Genomic DNA, 16,901 nt, shown 5'->3' with positions numbered 1-16,901 from the left:
AAGAAATTTACACTTCCCGAATGTGGTGTCATTGTAGAAAGGGGTTGTTTTCTTTAAACTCCCTCACCAGCAGAAATCTACCTTTTCGAGCTGAAAGCCGATGGCCAGAGTTTACCCATTATATTGCACAATGATGTAAGTCATCATTTTAGTCAAAGTATGAGTCTGTATATTTGGTGTTGAAGTGCCAAATCTCTCCATCACTTGGGCAAATGACTTAATTAACCAATCACCACAGTCAGAACCCTGGCCGCCAGCCCCTAGCCTCAACTAAGAACACTGTCATGGCCAATCTACTGCTTTCCTCTCAGTTCTCTGACAATGTTACAGCCAATCAGCCGGCTGGCTCCCTTCTGAGTCACGGTAGCTGACAGAGACAGGGTTGCTGAATTTCATATGGACCACTAACCCTAAACCTCTAGGCATTACTGTATAGAGAAACTCTCCTCTCCATGTTTAAACTACACAGCCCTTTTTCTCCATGTATCAAACACTGCTACTGGATAATGGTCCTACATGGTGAAAAGCCTGTTTTTTGGGGGAAATTCACAATGGGACAAAGATAAGGGTTAATTATTGATTGAACTTTGCACTGACTTATGTTGTATTTCACTCCATCAACAACAAAATAGCAGTTTGGTGGGACTCCACACTAGAGCCAGACCGATATATCGTTTCACCAATACTATTGGCCTTTTTCAATAAAAATGATGAAAAAAATGGAATCTCATGCTGATCTGAACACTTGCTGCCATTCTCATGATGTGTCATTATGGTCACTACTGTATGTATTACATCAACACTAGAAGCAGTTATTGGACAATTGCTCTTTTGGATAGCAATATATATGAGAATTCAGTGTGGAAAAATGACAATTTCCATTTCCCCGCTGTAAAACAGAATATCAGCAGATATATCAGTAAGTTTTGTCCCCCCCAAAAAACCATATCGGTTAGACAACTCCACCCCAAGATAGTTAAAACTCACTTCTTGGCTTAGCACGATATGTCTGATCAGCTGCACGATGAGCTCAAGGTCAATCTTATCATCATCGTCCATCATCTCCAACACATCTATGGTTCTGTCAGAGTACCTGCCAATCAAAATGAGACAGACACGCAGAGTCCCCAATCACAGACAGGAACAGACACAAACAGGAAGAGATACAGACTAATCAAAGAAGGAGACCGTAATGCTATCAGCAATGATGCAGAACCCTAAACAACACTAATTTATCAAATTGATTCTTTCATTTGTTAGACAGCTTTGATAACCCTCTCAGCAACCATTGTCCAATCAGAGTAATATAATGCACTAACAGCTAGACATGTCAAACAGAATCTCTTTATTTAAACAAGATTCATCATGACATTGTCCCTCAGTAACTCACTTGTCTCGTAGTGTGTGGGCTTAGCAGGGCCAGCTTCCCCTCAGTAACTCACTTGTCTCGTATTGTGTGGGCTTAGCAAGGCCAGCTTCCCCTCAGTAACTCACTTGTCTCGTATTGTGTGGGCTTAGCAAGGCCAGCTTCCCCTCAGTAACTCACTTGTCTCGAAGTGTGTGGTCGTAGCAGGGCCAGCTTCCCCTCAGTAACTCACTTGTCTCGTAGTGTGTGGGCTTAGCAAGGCCAGCTTCCCCTCAGTAACTCACTTGTCTTGTATTGTGTGGGCTTAGCAAGGCCAGCTTCCCCTCAGTAACTCACTTGTCTCGTATTGTGTGGGCTTAGCAAGGCCAGCTTCCCCTCAGTAACTCACTTGTCTCGTAGTGTGTGGGCTTAGCAAGGCCAGCTTCCCCTCAGTAACTCACTTGTCTCGTAGTGTGTGGGTGTAGCAGGGCCAGCTTCCCCTCAGTAACTCACTTGTCTCGTAGTGTGTGGGCTTAGCAAGGCCAGCTTCCCCTCAGTAACTCACTTGTCTCGTAGTGTGTGGGTGTAGCAGGGCCAGCTTCCCCTCAGTAACTCACTTGTCTCGTGGTGTGTTGGCTTAGCAAGGCCAGCTTCCCCTCAGTAACTCACTTGTCTCGTATTGTGTGGGCTTAGCAAGGCCAGCTTCCCCTCAGTAACTCACTTGTCTCGAAGTGTGTGGTCGTAGCAGGGCCAGCTTCCCCTCAGTAACTCACTTGTCTCGTAGTGTGTGGGCTTAGCAAGGCCAGCTTCCCCTCAGTAACTCACTTGTCTTGTATTGTGTGGGCTTAGCAAGGCCAGCTTCCCCTCAGTAACTCACTTGTCTCGTATTGTGTGGGCTTAGCAAGGCCAGCTTCCCCTCAGTAACTCACTTGTCTCGTAGTGTGTGGGCTTAGCAAGGCCAGCTTCCCCTCAGTAACTCACTTGTCTCGTAGTGTGTGGGTGTAGCAGGGCCAGCTTCCCCTCAGTAACTCACTTGTCTCGTAGTGTGTGGGCTTAGCAAGGCCAGCTTCCCCTCAGTAACTCACTTGTCTCGTAGTGTGTGGGTGTAGCAGGGCCAGCTTCCCCTCAGTAACTCACTTGTCTCGTGGTGTGTTGGCTTAGCAAGGCCAGCTTCCCTCAGTAACTCACTTGTCTCGTATTGTGTGGGCTTAGCAAGGCCAGCTTCACTTCAGTAACTCACTTGTCTCGTAGTGTGTGGGTGTAGCAGGGCCAGCTTCCCCTCAGTAACTCACTTGTCTCGTATTGTGCGGGCGTAGCAGGGCCAGCTTCCCCTCAGTAACTCACTTGTCTCGTAGTGTGTGGGTGTAGCAGGGCCAGCTTCCCCTCAGTAACTCACTTGTCTCGTATTGTGCGGGCGTAGCAGGGCCAGCTCTCCTTGTACTCGGCCTCTTTCTGGTCCTTCTCCGGTCTGGAGTTCTGACCCTGCATGAAACCTCTCTTCCACCTGGGCCTCTGCTCCTTCCTCTGGGGACGGTACCTGGCGGACACACACAAACACAAGCACACAGTTCAGCCCAAAGTCTAGGGTTACCAGATTAGAAGGTGCTAATCTTCTTCATTCCTTTAGGCTAGTGGATATATCCTAGTGTCCAGTAGGATCTCACCTGATCATCTCCAATAATCCTCCAGTAGGATCTCACCTAATCATCTCCAATACATCCTCCAGTAGGAACTCACCTAATCATCTCCAGTAGGATCTCACCTAATCATCTCCAGTAGGATCTCACCTAATCATCTCCAATAATCCTCCAGTAGGATCTCACCTAATCATCTCCAGTAGGATCTCACCTAATCATCTCCAATACATCCTCCAGTAGGATCTGACCTAATCATCTCCAATAATCCTCCAGTAGGATCTCACCTAATCATCTCCAATACATCCTCCAGTAGGATCTCACCTAATCATCTCCAGTAGGATCTCACCTAATCATCTCCAGTAGGATCTCACCTAATCATCTCCAGTAAGATCTCACCTAATCATCTCCAGTAAGATCTCACCTAATCATCTCCAGTAGGATCTCACCTAATCATCTCCAGTAGGATCTCACCTAATCATCTCCAATAATCCTCCAGTAGGATCTCACCTAATCATCTCCAGTAGGATCTCACCTAATCATCTCCAATAATCCTCCAGTAGGATCTCACCTAATCATCTCCAGTAGGATCTCACCTAATCATCTCCAATACATCCTCCAGTAGGATCTGACCTAATCATCTCCAATAATCCTCCAGTAGGATCTCACCTAATCATCTCCAATACATCCTCCAGTAGGATCTCACCTAATCATCTCCAGTAGGATCTCACCTAATCATCTCCAGTACATCCTCCAGTAGGATCTCACCTAATCATCTCCAACACATCCTCCAGTAGGAACTCACCTAATCATCTCCAATACATCCTCCAGTAGGAACTCTTGCACTGGGAAGGTCATCCCCGGGATGTGGATCATAGGACAGTTATCTGAAGAGAGACAGGGAGGGGGCAGAGGGAGGAATTTACTGACTCTTCAATGGTCATTCCCAATTTCCATTTTTGATTTTCAAACTCCATTGCACATACTGCTATGACAGAAACACACTGAATCCCCACTGCTACGACAGAAACACACTGAATCCCCACTGCTACGACAGAAACACACTGAATCCCCACTGTTTGTCATTGCGTACTAAAGTATTTGGAGAACTTCTCAGCGTTGAGCGTGGCACTCATGAGGATGACCTTGAGGTCCTGTCGGACTCGGAGCAGGTCTTTAACGATGATGAGCAGAACATCAGAGTGAAGGTTCCTCTCATGAATCTCATCCAAAACCAGGTGGCTAATGGTGGACAACAGACTGACAGGGAGAGAGAGAGATTTAGAAAGAGAGAATGATGGGAGAGGAAGATGATGAAGAGGAAGGCGAGGAAAAACACTCACGGGGATGAGCGGAGCCACTGTAGAATAATACCAGTTGTACAATACAGCACCGAGCCCTGTTTCCGTGGTAACCGACTAAAATGAAGAAAAACAAATGAAAAAGAATACACAATTGAATACAGGTTATTACAGCTTATATACTTATCAATACAGGTTATTACAGCTTATATAATTATTACTGCTTATATACTTACTAATACAGGTTATTACAGCTTATATACATATTAATACATGTTATTACAGCTTATATATTTATTACTGCTTATATACTTATTAATACAGGTTATTACAGCTTAGATATATATATTATTTCAGGTTATTACAGCTTATATATTTATTACTGTTTATATACTTATTAATACAGGTTATACAGCTTATATACATATTACAGTTTATATACTTATTAATACAGGTTATTACAGATGATATACTTACTTTCCCTAATATACTGTAAGCCATTTAATCAGGGCTCAGAAAAAGAAAGAGGGAGGAGGGAGAGGATGTTGGATAGTGGGAGAAAAATCCGATAGCCCTAGGCAGGGTCAGACATTAACGATGACCAGCTGGCCCGGGGCCAGTAAAAACACGTGTTGGGCCAGTGAATCTCGTCAGTGACTTGTCTGACCGGGCCAGTAACTTTTAGGCGCCTTTCTGCGTTCCAGTTTCAACATTTACCTGCTATGTCGCAGTCTATCACTGACTACAACAAACGGAAAAGTCATGCTGCAGTTGAGTCATATGATTGGTCGTTCGTTCAAGCACCACACCACGCTCTCACAAGTCACAACTTGGAGTGGTACATGATTAGATGACTTAACACAGCACACGCCAGCTGTCCAGAGCAAAATGAAGCACTCTACTCTCAAAATGTCATAGGCCTACTTTAGAAACAAAAAGTAATACAATGTAATTCTAGAGAATACAGTAATGACTTGCATTGCTAAATTATATATAACACAGCTTTTAAAAAAGGGCCAATGCAGCATTTTTTTCTTTATCCCAATATCAAATGATTTCTGGGTAACAATGAAGTAAGTACCTTACTGTAACTGTTTTCAATAAAAATTGTCAAAAATAAACTAAATTGGCTTCTAAGCTAAATGAAATTTCTGTGTATGAGTGGTCTGAGTGGGGGGCCTAATTGGAGGATCCTAATGGCAGGGATGTGTAACCTGAAAACTAGCTGGAATTAGCTGAGAGGAGGGCAAACTCTTTGTTATTGGTCTATTAACCAAAAACCCCACCCAGCAAAACAAGCTGTCATTTCAGGCGGTCTTTTCAAACAGCTCTTACACTAAAATTGCATTATCATAATTTTCCCAATTTCACAGTTTCATTCAAACCTCAGTGTGGAAATATATATACAAAAAAAACCCCACAGGAAATCACATTTTTGAATGCACTGGCCCTTTAATACAAATCATAATACGTGCACACGCACGCACGCAGCGTGACAGAAATACTATCTTCTTCCAAGGCTGATGCGCAGTCCCAGTATGACGTGTGTGAATGTAGCCTTGATCACATTAACCTCTCTCTGAGCCCCATGGACACATTATTTCCCCAGTCGGTCATCTCTCCTCCATGTCATCTCTCCTCCATGTCATCTCTCCTCCATGTCATCTCTCCTCCATGTCATCTCTCCTCCATGTCATCTCTCCTCCATGTCATCTCTCCTCCATGTCATCTCTCCTCCATGTCATCTCTCCTCCATGTCATCTCTCCTTCATTGCAACCTAATTTTCTTTTTCCTCCTCTCCCTGACTATATATTCTGACCATCTATTCTGACCATCTATTCTGTCCAATTTCCTATGACTATATATTCTGTCCATCTATTCTGTCCATCTATTCTGACCATCTATTCTGACCATCTATTCTGACCATCTATTCTGTCCAATTTCCTATGACTATATATTCTGTCCATCTATTCTGACCATCTATTCTGTCCAATTTCCTATGACTATATATTCTGTCCATCTATTCTGTCCATCTATTCTGACCATCTATTCTGACCATCTATTCTGTCCAATTTCCTATGACTATATATTCTGTCCTATTTCCTATGACTATATATTCTGACCATCTATTCTGACCATCTATTCTGACCATCTATTCTGTCCAATTTCCTATGACTATATATTCTGTCCATCTATTCTGTCCATCTATTCTGTCCATCTATTCTGACCATCTATTCTGTCCAATTTCCTATGACTATATATTCTGTCCTATTTCCTATGACTATATATTCTGACCATCTATTCTGTCCATCTATTCTGACCATCTATTCTGTCCAATTTCCTATGACTATTTATTCTGTCCTATTTCCTATGACTATATATTCTGTCCATCTCCCTCCCTGTCCATCTATTCTGACCATCTATTCTGTCCAATTTCCTATGACTATATATGCTGTCCAATTTCCACCGAGATCTCTCTCTCTCTCTCTCTCTCTCTCTCTCTCTCTCTCTCTCTCTCTCTCTCTCTCTCTCTCTCTCTCTCTCTCTCTCTCTCTCTCTCTCTCTCTCTCTCTCTCTCTCTCTCTCTCTCTCTCTCTCTCTCTCTCTCTCTCTCTCTCTCTCTCTCTCTCTCTCTCTCTCTCTCTCTCTCTCTCTCTCTCTCTCTCTCTCTCTCTGAGGAGGAGGAGGAGGAGGAGGAGGAGGAGGAGGAGGAGGAGGACCTGAGCCCTAGGACCATGCCTCAGGACTACCTGGCATGATGACTCCTTGTTGTCCCCAGTCCACCTGGCCGTGCTGCTGCTCCAGTTTCAACTGTTCTGCCTGCGGCTATGGAACCCTGACCTGTTCACTGTGATTACTATTATTTGACCATGCTGGTCATTTATGAACATTTGAACAACTTAGGCCATGTTCTGTTATAATCTCCACCCGGCACAGCCAGAAGAGGACTGGCCACCCCTCATAGCCTGGTTCCTCTCTAGGTTTCTTCCTAGGTTTTGGCCTTTCTAGGGAGTTTTTCCTAGCCACCGTGCTTCTACACCTGCATTGCTTGCTGTTTGGGGTTTTAGGTTGGGTTTCTGTACAGCACTTTGAGATATCAGCTGATGTAAGAAGGGCTATATAAATACATTTGATTTGATGATACAAGCAAGCCAAACACCTGTGAGTCCAAAATGTGCACTTCAAAATGTCCATATCATAAATTTCATGTCATATACTGTGCCAACGTTCATGATCTCTATGTTTGATGTACAGTTAAAAGATGACATTGCCTCATAGCCTGGGTTGTTCTGAACAGAATGAGCCCGTTTGTCTGAACAGAATGAACCCGTTTGTCTGAACAGAATGAGCCTGATAATTTGCTGTCACACATACCTGAATGCACTAATCACTCCATACGCACCAAAATTACAACTCGGTTTCTCTGAATTGCCCTGTGAAAGCCTAACATTGAACAGATCATATTTTATAACTTAGCTAGTAATGTTTGCAATAGAACAAGCTTTAAAATGATGCTGGCATGATGCTGGCCTCCTGACGCAGACTGTGATTCATAATGGACCGTTGTGGGACTGCGTAAACAACAGTAATGATTCATAATGGACCGTTGTGGGACTGCATAAACAACAGTAATGATTCATAATGGACCGTTGTGGGACTGCGTAAACAACAGTAATGATTCATAATGGACCGTTGTGGGACTGCGTAAACAACAGTAATGATTCATAATGGACCGTTGTGGGACTGCGTAAACAACAGTAATGATTCATAATGGACCGTTGTGGGACTGCATAAACAACAGTAATGATTCATAATGGACCGTTGTGGGACTGCGTAAACAACAGTAATGATTCATAATGGACCGTTGTGGGACTGCATAAACAACAGTAATGATTCATAATGGACCGTTGTGGGACTGCGTAAACAACAGTAATGATTCATAATGGACCGTTGTGGGACTGCGTAAACAACAGTAATGATTCATAATGGACCGTTGTGGGACTGCGTAAACAACAGTAATGATTCATAATGGACCGTTGTGGGACTGCGTAAACAACAGTAATGATTCATAATGGACCGTTGTGGGACTGCATAAACAACAGTAATGATTCATAATGAACCGTTGTGGGACTGCATAAACAACAGTAATGATTCATAATGGACCGTTGTGGGACTGCATAAACAACAGTAATGATTCATAATGGACCGTTGTGGGACTGCGTAAACAACAGTAATTGTGTGACGGCGGGGATAGAGGGCTGTGTTCCAAACCAAAAAAAACAAGTGTTCTTGCTCTAGTTCCTCAACGGCACAGCTAGGACAGCTAAAAACAGCACCTAACAGTTGAAGACTTCTTCTTTGAGTCATAAAAGTGCAAAGAAATGACTTAGGAACTGAACACTTCGGAGAGGTGTAGGGCTACTTGGAGATACTATTTAGTCCTCTCATTGAAACTCGGCATTTTCTTGTCTTATGTTGCACCTATCCTACATTTTCTAGGAATATTCTCAACGTTACTGAATGTATCCAGATTATTTTCAGATTTCGTTATCAACAAATGCGGCGAAAAGCACAGTAAAATGTCAAACGCACATAAAATCAACAGTGTAATGTTTGGATTCAGTCTTGTGTCAGGTGAAAGTTGTGTCCTCAACTTTGGCCTAATAATCTCCAAACTGTTTCAATTACTACCATGCTTATGTTTTTCATATTTCTTCTGTAAGAAACATTTAAAATGTAGCCCGATCCATACAGGCCAATTCCCACGAGCATAAAGGGTTAAAGAGAGGTTCCACTCCAAACAGAAAACTCACCTCTGCAGGCGGATCTGATAACCACATGAATTCCCGTCCCCCACACTCTCGGCCCTCTCCGCAGCCACCCGCTCCGCTACCTAAAACACAAACACATTGAAAGGAGAGAGAGACACACCTGCAACAAGCACACATCAGAAAAAGGGACGATACATATTTTCAAACAGGTAGGACACACACAAACACCTGGAACAGGTGCAATACGCGCACACACACACACACACACACACACACACACACACACACACACACACACACACACACACACACACACACACACACACACACACACACACACACACACACACACACACACACACACACACACACACACACACACACACACACACACACACACACACACTACTTACAGATATGGCACTGATGCGACGTGGCTGGGTGCAGACCACCCTGCAGACTGAACCCATGCCCCTCTCTATGTAGTCATCCAGGATAAACTGGGTCACCTGGGTGGTCTTACCGCACCCTGTCTCTCCACTGACCACCAGCACCTGGCTGGACCTGATCAACTCCACCAACTCCTGATGAACCAGAGAGAGGACAGGACATAGGTAAGGCAAGAGCCTTTTTGTAGCTGTCCTTAATAACTTAAACCTGTTATATTTTCAGGAAATGGAAAACAAGTCAATATTTTAACAAACATTAACAAGCATTTCAAAACTTCTGACGCTATTTAGAATAAATGTATTGGTCCTGGAGTTATGCAATGTTCAGAGTACATTGAGGGGAGTTGCTTTCAATAAATGTACAAAAACAACAACAAGAGAGTGAACATATACAGATCGACAAATCATTTCTGTTTGGACGTCGCTTTGAGTACGGGGTCATTGTCATGCTGACACAGGAAAGGGCCTTCCCCAAACTTTTGCCACAAGGTAGGAAGCACAGAATCGTCTAAAATGTAATTTCATGCTGTAGCGTTAAGAGTTCCCTTCACTGGAACTAAAGGGCCTAGCCCAAACCATGAAAAACAGCCCCAGACCATTATTCCTCCTCCACCAAACTTTACAGTTGGCACTACGCATTAGGGCAAGTAGCGTTCTCCTGGCATCCGCCAAACACAGATTTGTCCGTCGGACTGCCCGATGGTGAAGCGTGATTCATCACTCCAGAGAACGATTTTCCACTGCTCCAGAGTCCAATGGCAGCGAGCTTTACAACACTCCAGGTAGTGAGTGTTGCAACCGAGGACAGACAATTTATACGGGCTGCTTGCTTCAGCACTTGGCAGTCCCGTTAAGTGAACACGTGTGGCCTACCACTTCGCGGCTGAGCAGTTGAAGTTCCTAGACATTTCCACTTCACAATAAAAGCACTTACAGTTGACCGGGGCAGCTCCAGGATAGCAGAAATTTGACGAACTGAGTTGTTGAAAAGGTGGCATCCTATGACGGTGCCACGTTGAGTCACTGAGCTCTTCAGTAAAGCCATTCTACTGCCAATGTTTGTCTATGCAGATTGCATGGCTGTGTGCTCAATTTTATACACCTCTCAGCAACGGGTGTGGCTGAAATAGCCAAATCCACTAATTTGAAGGAGTGTCCACACATACAGTACCAGTCAAAAGTTTGGACACACCTACTCATTCAAAAGTTTAACATTATTTGTACTATTTTCTACATTGTAGAATAATAGTGAAGACATCAAAAATATGAAATAACAAATATGGAATCATGTAGTAACTAAAAAAAGTGTTAAACAAATATATTTCATATTTGAGATTCTTCAAAGTAGCCACCCTTTGCCTTGATGACAGCTTTGCACACTCTTGGCATTCTCTCAACCAGCTTCACCTGGAATGCTTTTCCAACAGTCTTGAAGGAGTTCCCATATACTTGTTGGTTGCTTTTCCTTCACTCCGTGGTCCAACTCATCCCAAACCATCTCAATTGGGTTGAGGTCGGTGATTGTGGAGGCCAGATCATCTGATGCAGCACTCCATCACTCTCCTTCTTGGTCAAATAGCCCTTACACAGCCTGGAGGTGTGTTGGGTCATTGTCCTGTTGAAAAACAAATGATAGTCCCACTAAGCGCAAACCAGATGGGATGGCGTATCGCTGCAGAATGCTGTGGTAGCCATGCTGGTTAAGTGTGCCTTGAATTCTAAATAAATCACTGACAGTGTCACCAGCAAAGCACCCCCACACCATTACACCGCCTCCTCCATGCTTCACGTTTGAACCACACATGCAGAAATCATCCGTTCACCTACTCTGCGTCTCACAAAGACACGGCGGTTGGAACCCAAAATATTTGGACAGATTTCCACCGGTCTCATGCCCATTGCTCGTGTTTCTTGTCCCAAGGAAGTTTCTTCTTATTGGTGTCCTTTAGTAGTGGTTTCTTTGCAGCAATTTGACCATGAACGCCTGATTCACGCAGTCTCCTCTGAACAGTTGATGTTGAGTTGTGTCTGTTACTTGAACTCTGAAGCATTTATTTGGGCAGCAATTTCTGAGGCTGGTAAATATAATGAACTTATCCTCTGCAGCAAAGGTAACTCTGGGTCTTCCTTTCCTCATGGCGATCCTCATGAGAGACAGTTTCATCATAGCCAAAGTTGTAGATATTTTCCGGATTGACTGACCTTCATGTCTTAAAGTAATGATGAACTGTCATTTCTCTTTGCTTATTTGAGCTGTGCTAGCCATAATATTGTCATGACTGACCATGAGAATCCAAATAGGTCAGATCAAGTTTGCAATGAATAACTTCAATCAGACCCCCTTTCACCAAAGGAATGTGTTTTGTCTCAACAGACCTTTTTGCCACCGAAACTCTAAGACGTTCAAAAGCGAATACTGGAACAATATTTTGAACGTAAAACATGGGGAATGGTCAGGGGCGATCTCTAGAACACTAATGTCATTTTGTGATGTCATTAAAAATATTATAAAGGAAATACTGTAACTTGGAAAGTTTACACACTACATAGATGATGTTTCCATACTATGGGTTGTGCATGTAATATGAAAAATGGTGTGTTTTTGTTAAGAGAGGGATGTGATTTGAGAAGCTATAATAGTTTTTTTTCTAACTTTGCACAGAGTAAGGTCAGGGAGAGTGCCAGCCTGCCGGAAACAAGCAAAAGGTATATATGATGAGTTAAGAAATTAACACAGTAGACCAGAAAAGCATGAAGCGGCGCGTTTAAAATGGTTTGAACTTTGAATTTCAACACAAGGTGGAGACGATAAACTCACTTCTCGGACAGTCACTGGTACGACTGATTAGCTGTCTAAGTAAAGTATCATCGAAAGCGAATTTAAGTGGGACCATCCTGTTGCTCTGCTCAAACCATCGTATTACACTACTCTCATCACCCCACTGGGAACCATCAACACGGCTGGCTAGCCTATCTTCAAAGAAGCATCTTCAAGAGCAAATGGAAGGGAAATCAACTCTGTAGTTCTGTTCAGGACTACACGACAAGCCACAGGATACCGTACAACTACGAAGAAGGACAACAGGAAAATACTTATCGGAACCATTTTGAACAATCAGAGCCGTACAAGCATGCCGCGAAAAGGCCCTACCCCTTTCCCAAGGCTGCCCCGTTCACAGAGAGATCCCAGGCGAACCAAGGCATTTCACGTAAATACATTCATGATTTCTTGCTCAAATGGGGGCGGCGGTTCGTGTGCAAAGTATATGGTATTGTAATTGAGAGTAGTTTCTGAATGTGTCAATGTTAAGTGTCTCTGTCCCTCCCTCTCCTGTCATTCCACTAGGGACCTGTTCTCAGCGTATTACGTCTCCAGTCAATAACCGATGCAGTGTGTGTGTTTATCCTGTGTCCCGATGTAATTAGCTAGTAAATAAATACTTAAACCAATGTGTTAATCATAAATAAAGCTCAGGTTTTTGCAGATGCAAGGAGGTTACAACAGTTCAGAACGATGATATGATACGAGGTTAGGATTGATAAATTGACTGTTTATTGATGTGATAGGTAAAAACCTTTTAGAATTTAATTCGGGAGATGGTAACTCTTTAAAGAACCGCTCTCGTTGTGCCCTAGATCCTAATGAGTTAATTGTTACATGATTAATTTAACAATTAAACATATTTAGGTAATTAGATAAATAAGTCTTCAGATTAATGTTAAAGTCAAGTCAGGACAAGGTGGACTCGGTCTTTAACCAAATGGGGATATCTTCTGTATACCAACCCTACCTTGTCACGATTAGCTCAAACGCATTAAGAAGAAATTCCACTATTTAACAAGGCACACCTGCTAATTAAAATACATTCCATGTCACTACCTCATGAAGCTGGTTGAGAGAATGCCAAGAGTGTGCAAAGCTGTCAAGGTAAAGGGTGGCTACTTTGAAGAATCTCAAATATAAAATATATTTTGATTTGTTTAACAGTTGTTTGGTTACTACATGATTCCATGTGTTATTTCATAGTTTTGATGTCTTCACTATTATTCTACAATGTAGAAAATAGTAAAAATAAAGAAAAACCCTGGAATGAGTAGGTGTGTACAGACTTTTGACTGGTACTCTGTGTGTGTGTGTGTGTGTGTGTGTGTGTGTGTGTGTGTGTGTGTGTGTGTGTGTGTGTGTGTGTGTGTGTGTGTGTGTGTGTGCGTGTGTGTGACACACAGAGGTCAGTTTATTAGGGACACCATACCGTTCCTGCAGTTAGCATGCCAATTGCAAACTCCCTGAAAACTTGAAACTTCTGTGGCATTGTGTGTGTGACAAAACTGCACATTTTAGAGTGGCCTTTTATTGTCCCCAGCACAAGGTGCACCAGTGTAATGATCATGCTGTTTAATCAGCTTCTTGATATGCCACACCAGTCAGGTGGATGGATTATCTTGGTAAAGGATAAATGCTCACTAACAGGGATGTTAACAAATGTGGTGACAAAATTTGAGAGAAATATGTTTTTTGTGCATATGGAACATTTCTGGGATCTTTTATATCAGCTCATGAAATCAACACTTTACATGTTGCGTTTATATTTTTGTTCAGTGTACATGAAAATGGGAAAAAATGTAGTTGCAAGGTTTTCATCAGTCAGAAACGTTTTACAAGATGAGATCCTATTCTTGTCTTAGGTAAGAACGCCCACATGGTAAGCGGAGGCCTAGCAGCCACATGGTAAGCGGAGGCCTAGCAGCCACATGGTAAGCGGAGGCCTAGCAGCCACATGGTAAGCGGAGGCCTAGCAGCCACATGGTAAGCGGAGGCCTAGCAGCCACATGGTAAGCGGAGGCCTAGCAGCCACATGGTAAGCGGAGGCCTAGCAGCCACATGGTAAGCGGAGGCCTAGCAGCCACATGGTAAGCGGAGGCCTAGCAGCCACATGGTAAGCGGAGGCCTAGCAGCCACATGGTAAGCGGAGGCCTAGCAGCCACATGGTAGGCAGAGGCCTAGCAGCCACATGGTAAGCAGAGGCCTAGCAGCCACATGGTAAGCAGAGGCCTAGCAGCCACATGGTAGGCAGAGGCCTAGCAGCCACATGGTAGGCAGAGGCCTAGCAGCCACATGGTAGGCAGAGGCCTAGCAGCCACATGGTAGGCAGAGGCCTAGCAGCCACATGGTAGGCAGAGGCCTAGCAGCCACATGGTAGGCAGAGGCCTAGCAGCCACATGGTAGGCAGAGGCCTAGCAGCCACATGGTAGGCAGAGGCCTAGCAGCCACATGGTAGGCAGAGGCCTAGCAGCCACATGGTAAGCAGAGGCCTAGCAGCCACATGGTAAGCAGAGGCCTAGCAGCCACATGGTAAGCAGAGGCCTAGCAGCCACATGGTAAGCAGAGGCCTAGCAGCCACATGGTAAGCAGAGGCCTAGCAGCCACATGGTAAGCAGAGGCCTAGCAGCCACATGGTAAGCAGAGGCCTAGCAGCCACATGGTAAGCAGAGGCCTAGCATCCAAGTTCATCAGGAGGAAAAATACATCTCAGATCTTACCTCTTTCTTTCCAAAGGATGGAAGCTTTTCCCTGAATTTCTGCCAAAAAATAAACAGGAAATATGAATTACTACAAGCAGTCCATCAAGAGATGTTGAGAACTAAGAACATCTCACTACCAGTTTTATTGGTGTTATGATAACATGTGTGTTTAGCAATAATAAACACAGTAATTATAATACTGCAAATGTTTTATGAAGTGAATTGTCACCAGCATGTCTAGGTATTTAGAGTCCGCCTTCTTCCTCTCTAGATCTCTCTTTAACTGCTGGTCCAGGGCATTCTCCCTGACCACCTCCTGAAACAAGTACTCCAGGTCTTTATCCTTCCCTCTCCTCTCCTTCTCCCTCCCTCTCTTCTTTGGGTTCAGCTTTAAGGACATCCTGTAGGAAGTAACTGAAAGGCAGGAGAAAGAGACATGATTGTGAATTGCTTTAACGAGTGAGCATGGCAATAGGAACAACAACAACCCTAAACTCTAGAAGTTAGCCTACCGTTGTGATGTGAGTGTAGTGTTCTGTACTGGCCTCTCCTCATCCTCCTTCTTCTTCTTCTCTTGTTTGAGATCAATTTTCAGGACATCCTGAGAGGGCTCATCACCATCAAAGTAACTGAAACACACATCAGGTGAATAACAGTGGTGTAGTAAATCACAGGCTGAATGCTTCATGTTTCAAAAGCATTGAATGTAGCCGATGATGTTGCAATCTAGTGGTGACATGAGCCCTCCTAAATAATCCACAAATTTAGGAGATGTAAAAGGAGTTTTTATAGTACGCAGCTGCAGCAAGCAGGCTCATGTCCACAACACACAGAGGAGTGTGCATAGGGCCTAACGATGTCCTGGAGACTAGGGTTAGGGCTGGGGCCTGTGGACCTGAACACATGACATCACTGTCTGTCTGTCTGTGTCTGTGGGTGCCACAGTAAATGACAGAGCCTACTGCAGCTGTATTCTTCTGAGAGACTGGGAGTGTTTGACATTGCAATCAACTTTAAAGGCGAGTCTAGACTGACTGATCTACAAATCACCTTGAATCATAAATAACTAATCAAAAGTATTTGTAGATCAGTCAGTCTGTTAGAATTTACCCATAATACATCACGGTTTTGATGCTTGAACACAGCCAGTAACACAGTGCCTTACCAGTGGCCGCCTCCGACCGGTGCTGAAGGGGCTGAACGCCAGTGCTCAGATGTGGAGGGGTGGGCCTCCCTGGCTGGGCCCGGGCATGTCGGTCCTCTCTGGACAGTGTTCAGCAGATTAGTGATATGCTGTTCCCTGGACTCATCCATCTGAACCACGGCCCGCTACACCGCGAGGGGAAACCAGCTGCATTAGTACAGAGTTAATCCTGATACATGCTAAATACTATACATTTATTCCAGATAGGTAGCTACTTCGTTATCAAAAAAACAGATATAGCTAGTTGTCAGCCGTGATAGTCAACGAGACTAAGTAACGACAGTTGACTACAGCTGACTATCAACGACAACAACCCAAGCAAGCCACTACACAACAAACAGATACACAGGTACCTCTGTAACTAATGTTACACTACTAACCGATTTTCTCTCATTTTCTTTCCTCTTCAAGCCTCCCCATTTGGCGTACCACAGTCCGATCTCCCGGCCCTTTAGATGCGGGGGTGGACGGTTTGGTCCCCCACCTCGTTCTCCCCGGTCTTCCCTCGACTCCGATTCGGTGCTCCGCGGGTGTCCACCACCACTCGACCCAGCTAGGCGATCCCACCTCTCCCGGCTCCCATCCCGTCCGAATCCTCGACCTCCTCTTCGGCCACCTCGTCGGCCGCCTCTGCCCCCATAACCTCCATAACTCATACCGCCTTCAAAACCA

General features: G+C 44.1%; 1 protein-coding gene across 1 annotated transcript in view; it reads right to left on the bottom strand.

Moving 5' to 3' along the window:
- Positions 1-16,682, bottom strand: part of dhx36 (DEAH (Asp-Glu-Ala-His) box polypeptide 36) — a 45,757-nt gene extending 29,075 nt beyond the window's left edge. Inside the window, exons 1-12 of the mRNA XM_045704056.2 lie at positions 16,610-16,682; positions 16,191-16,354; positions 15,538-15,654; positions 15,255-15,439; positions 15,044-15,082; positions 9,467-9,637; positions 9,096-9,175; positions 4,323-4,397; positions 4,073-4,239; positions 3,785-3,866; positions 2,742-2,882; positions 988-1,093 (exon numbers count right to left, since the gene is read on the bottom strand). Coding sequence (XP_045560012.2) covers positions 988-1,093; positions 2,742-2,882; positions 3,785-3,866; positions 4,073-4,239; positions 4,323-4,397; positions 9,096-9,175; positions 9,467-9,637; positions 15,044-15,082; positions 15,255-15,439; positions 15,538-15,580 — 1,089 coding nt within the window. The 5' untranslated portion in view covers positions 15,581-15,654; positions 16,191-16,354; positions 16,610-16,682. The remainder of the gene's footprint in view (positions 1-987; positions 1,094-2,741; positions 2,883-3,784; positions 3,867-4,072; positions 4,240-4,322; positions 4,398-9,095; positions 9,176-9,466; positions 9,638-15,043; positions 15,083-15,254; positions 15,440-15,537; positions 15,655-16,190; positions 16,355-16,609) is intronic.
- Positions 16,683-16,901: the final 219 nt, after the last annotated feature.

This window comes from Salmo salar, chromosome 20 (genome assembly GCF_965601325.2).
Source record: "Salmo salar chromosome 20, fSalSal1, whole genome shotgun sequence".
NCBI classification, from domain to species: Eukaryota; Metazoa; Chordata; class Actinopteri; order Salmoniformes; family Salmonidae; genus Salmo; species Salmo salar.
This window is presented reverse-complemented; position numbering and strand designations above follow the sequence as displayed.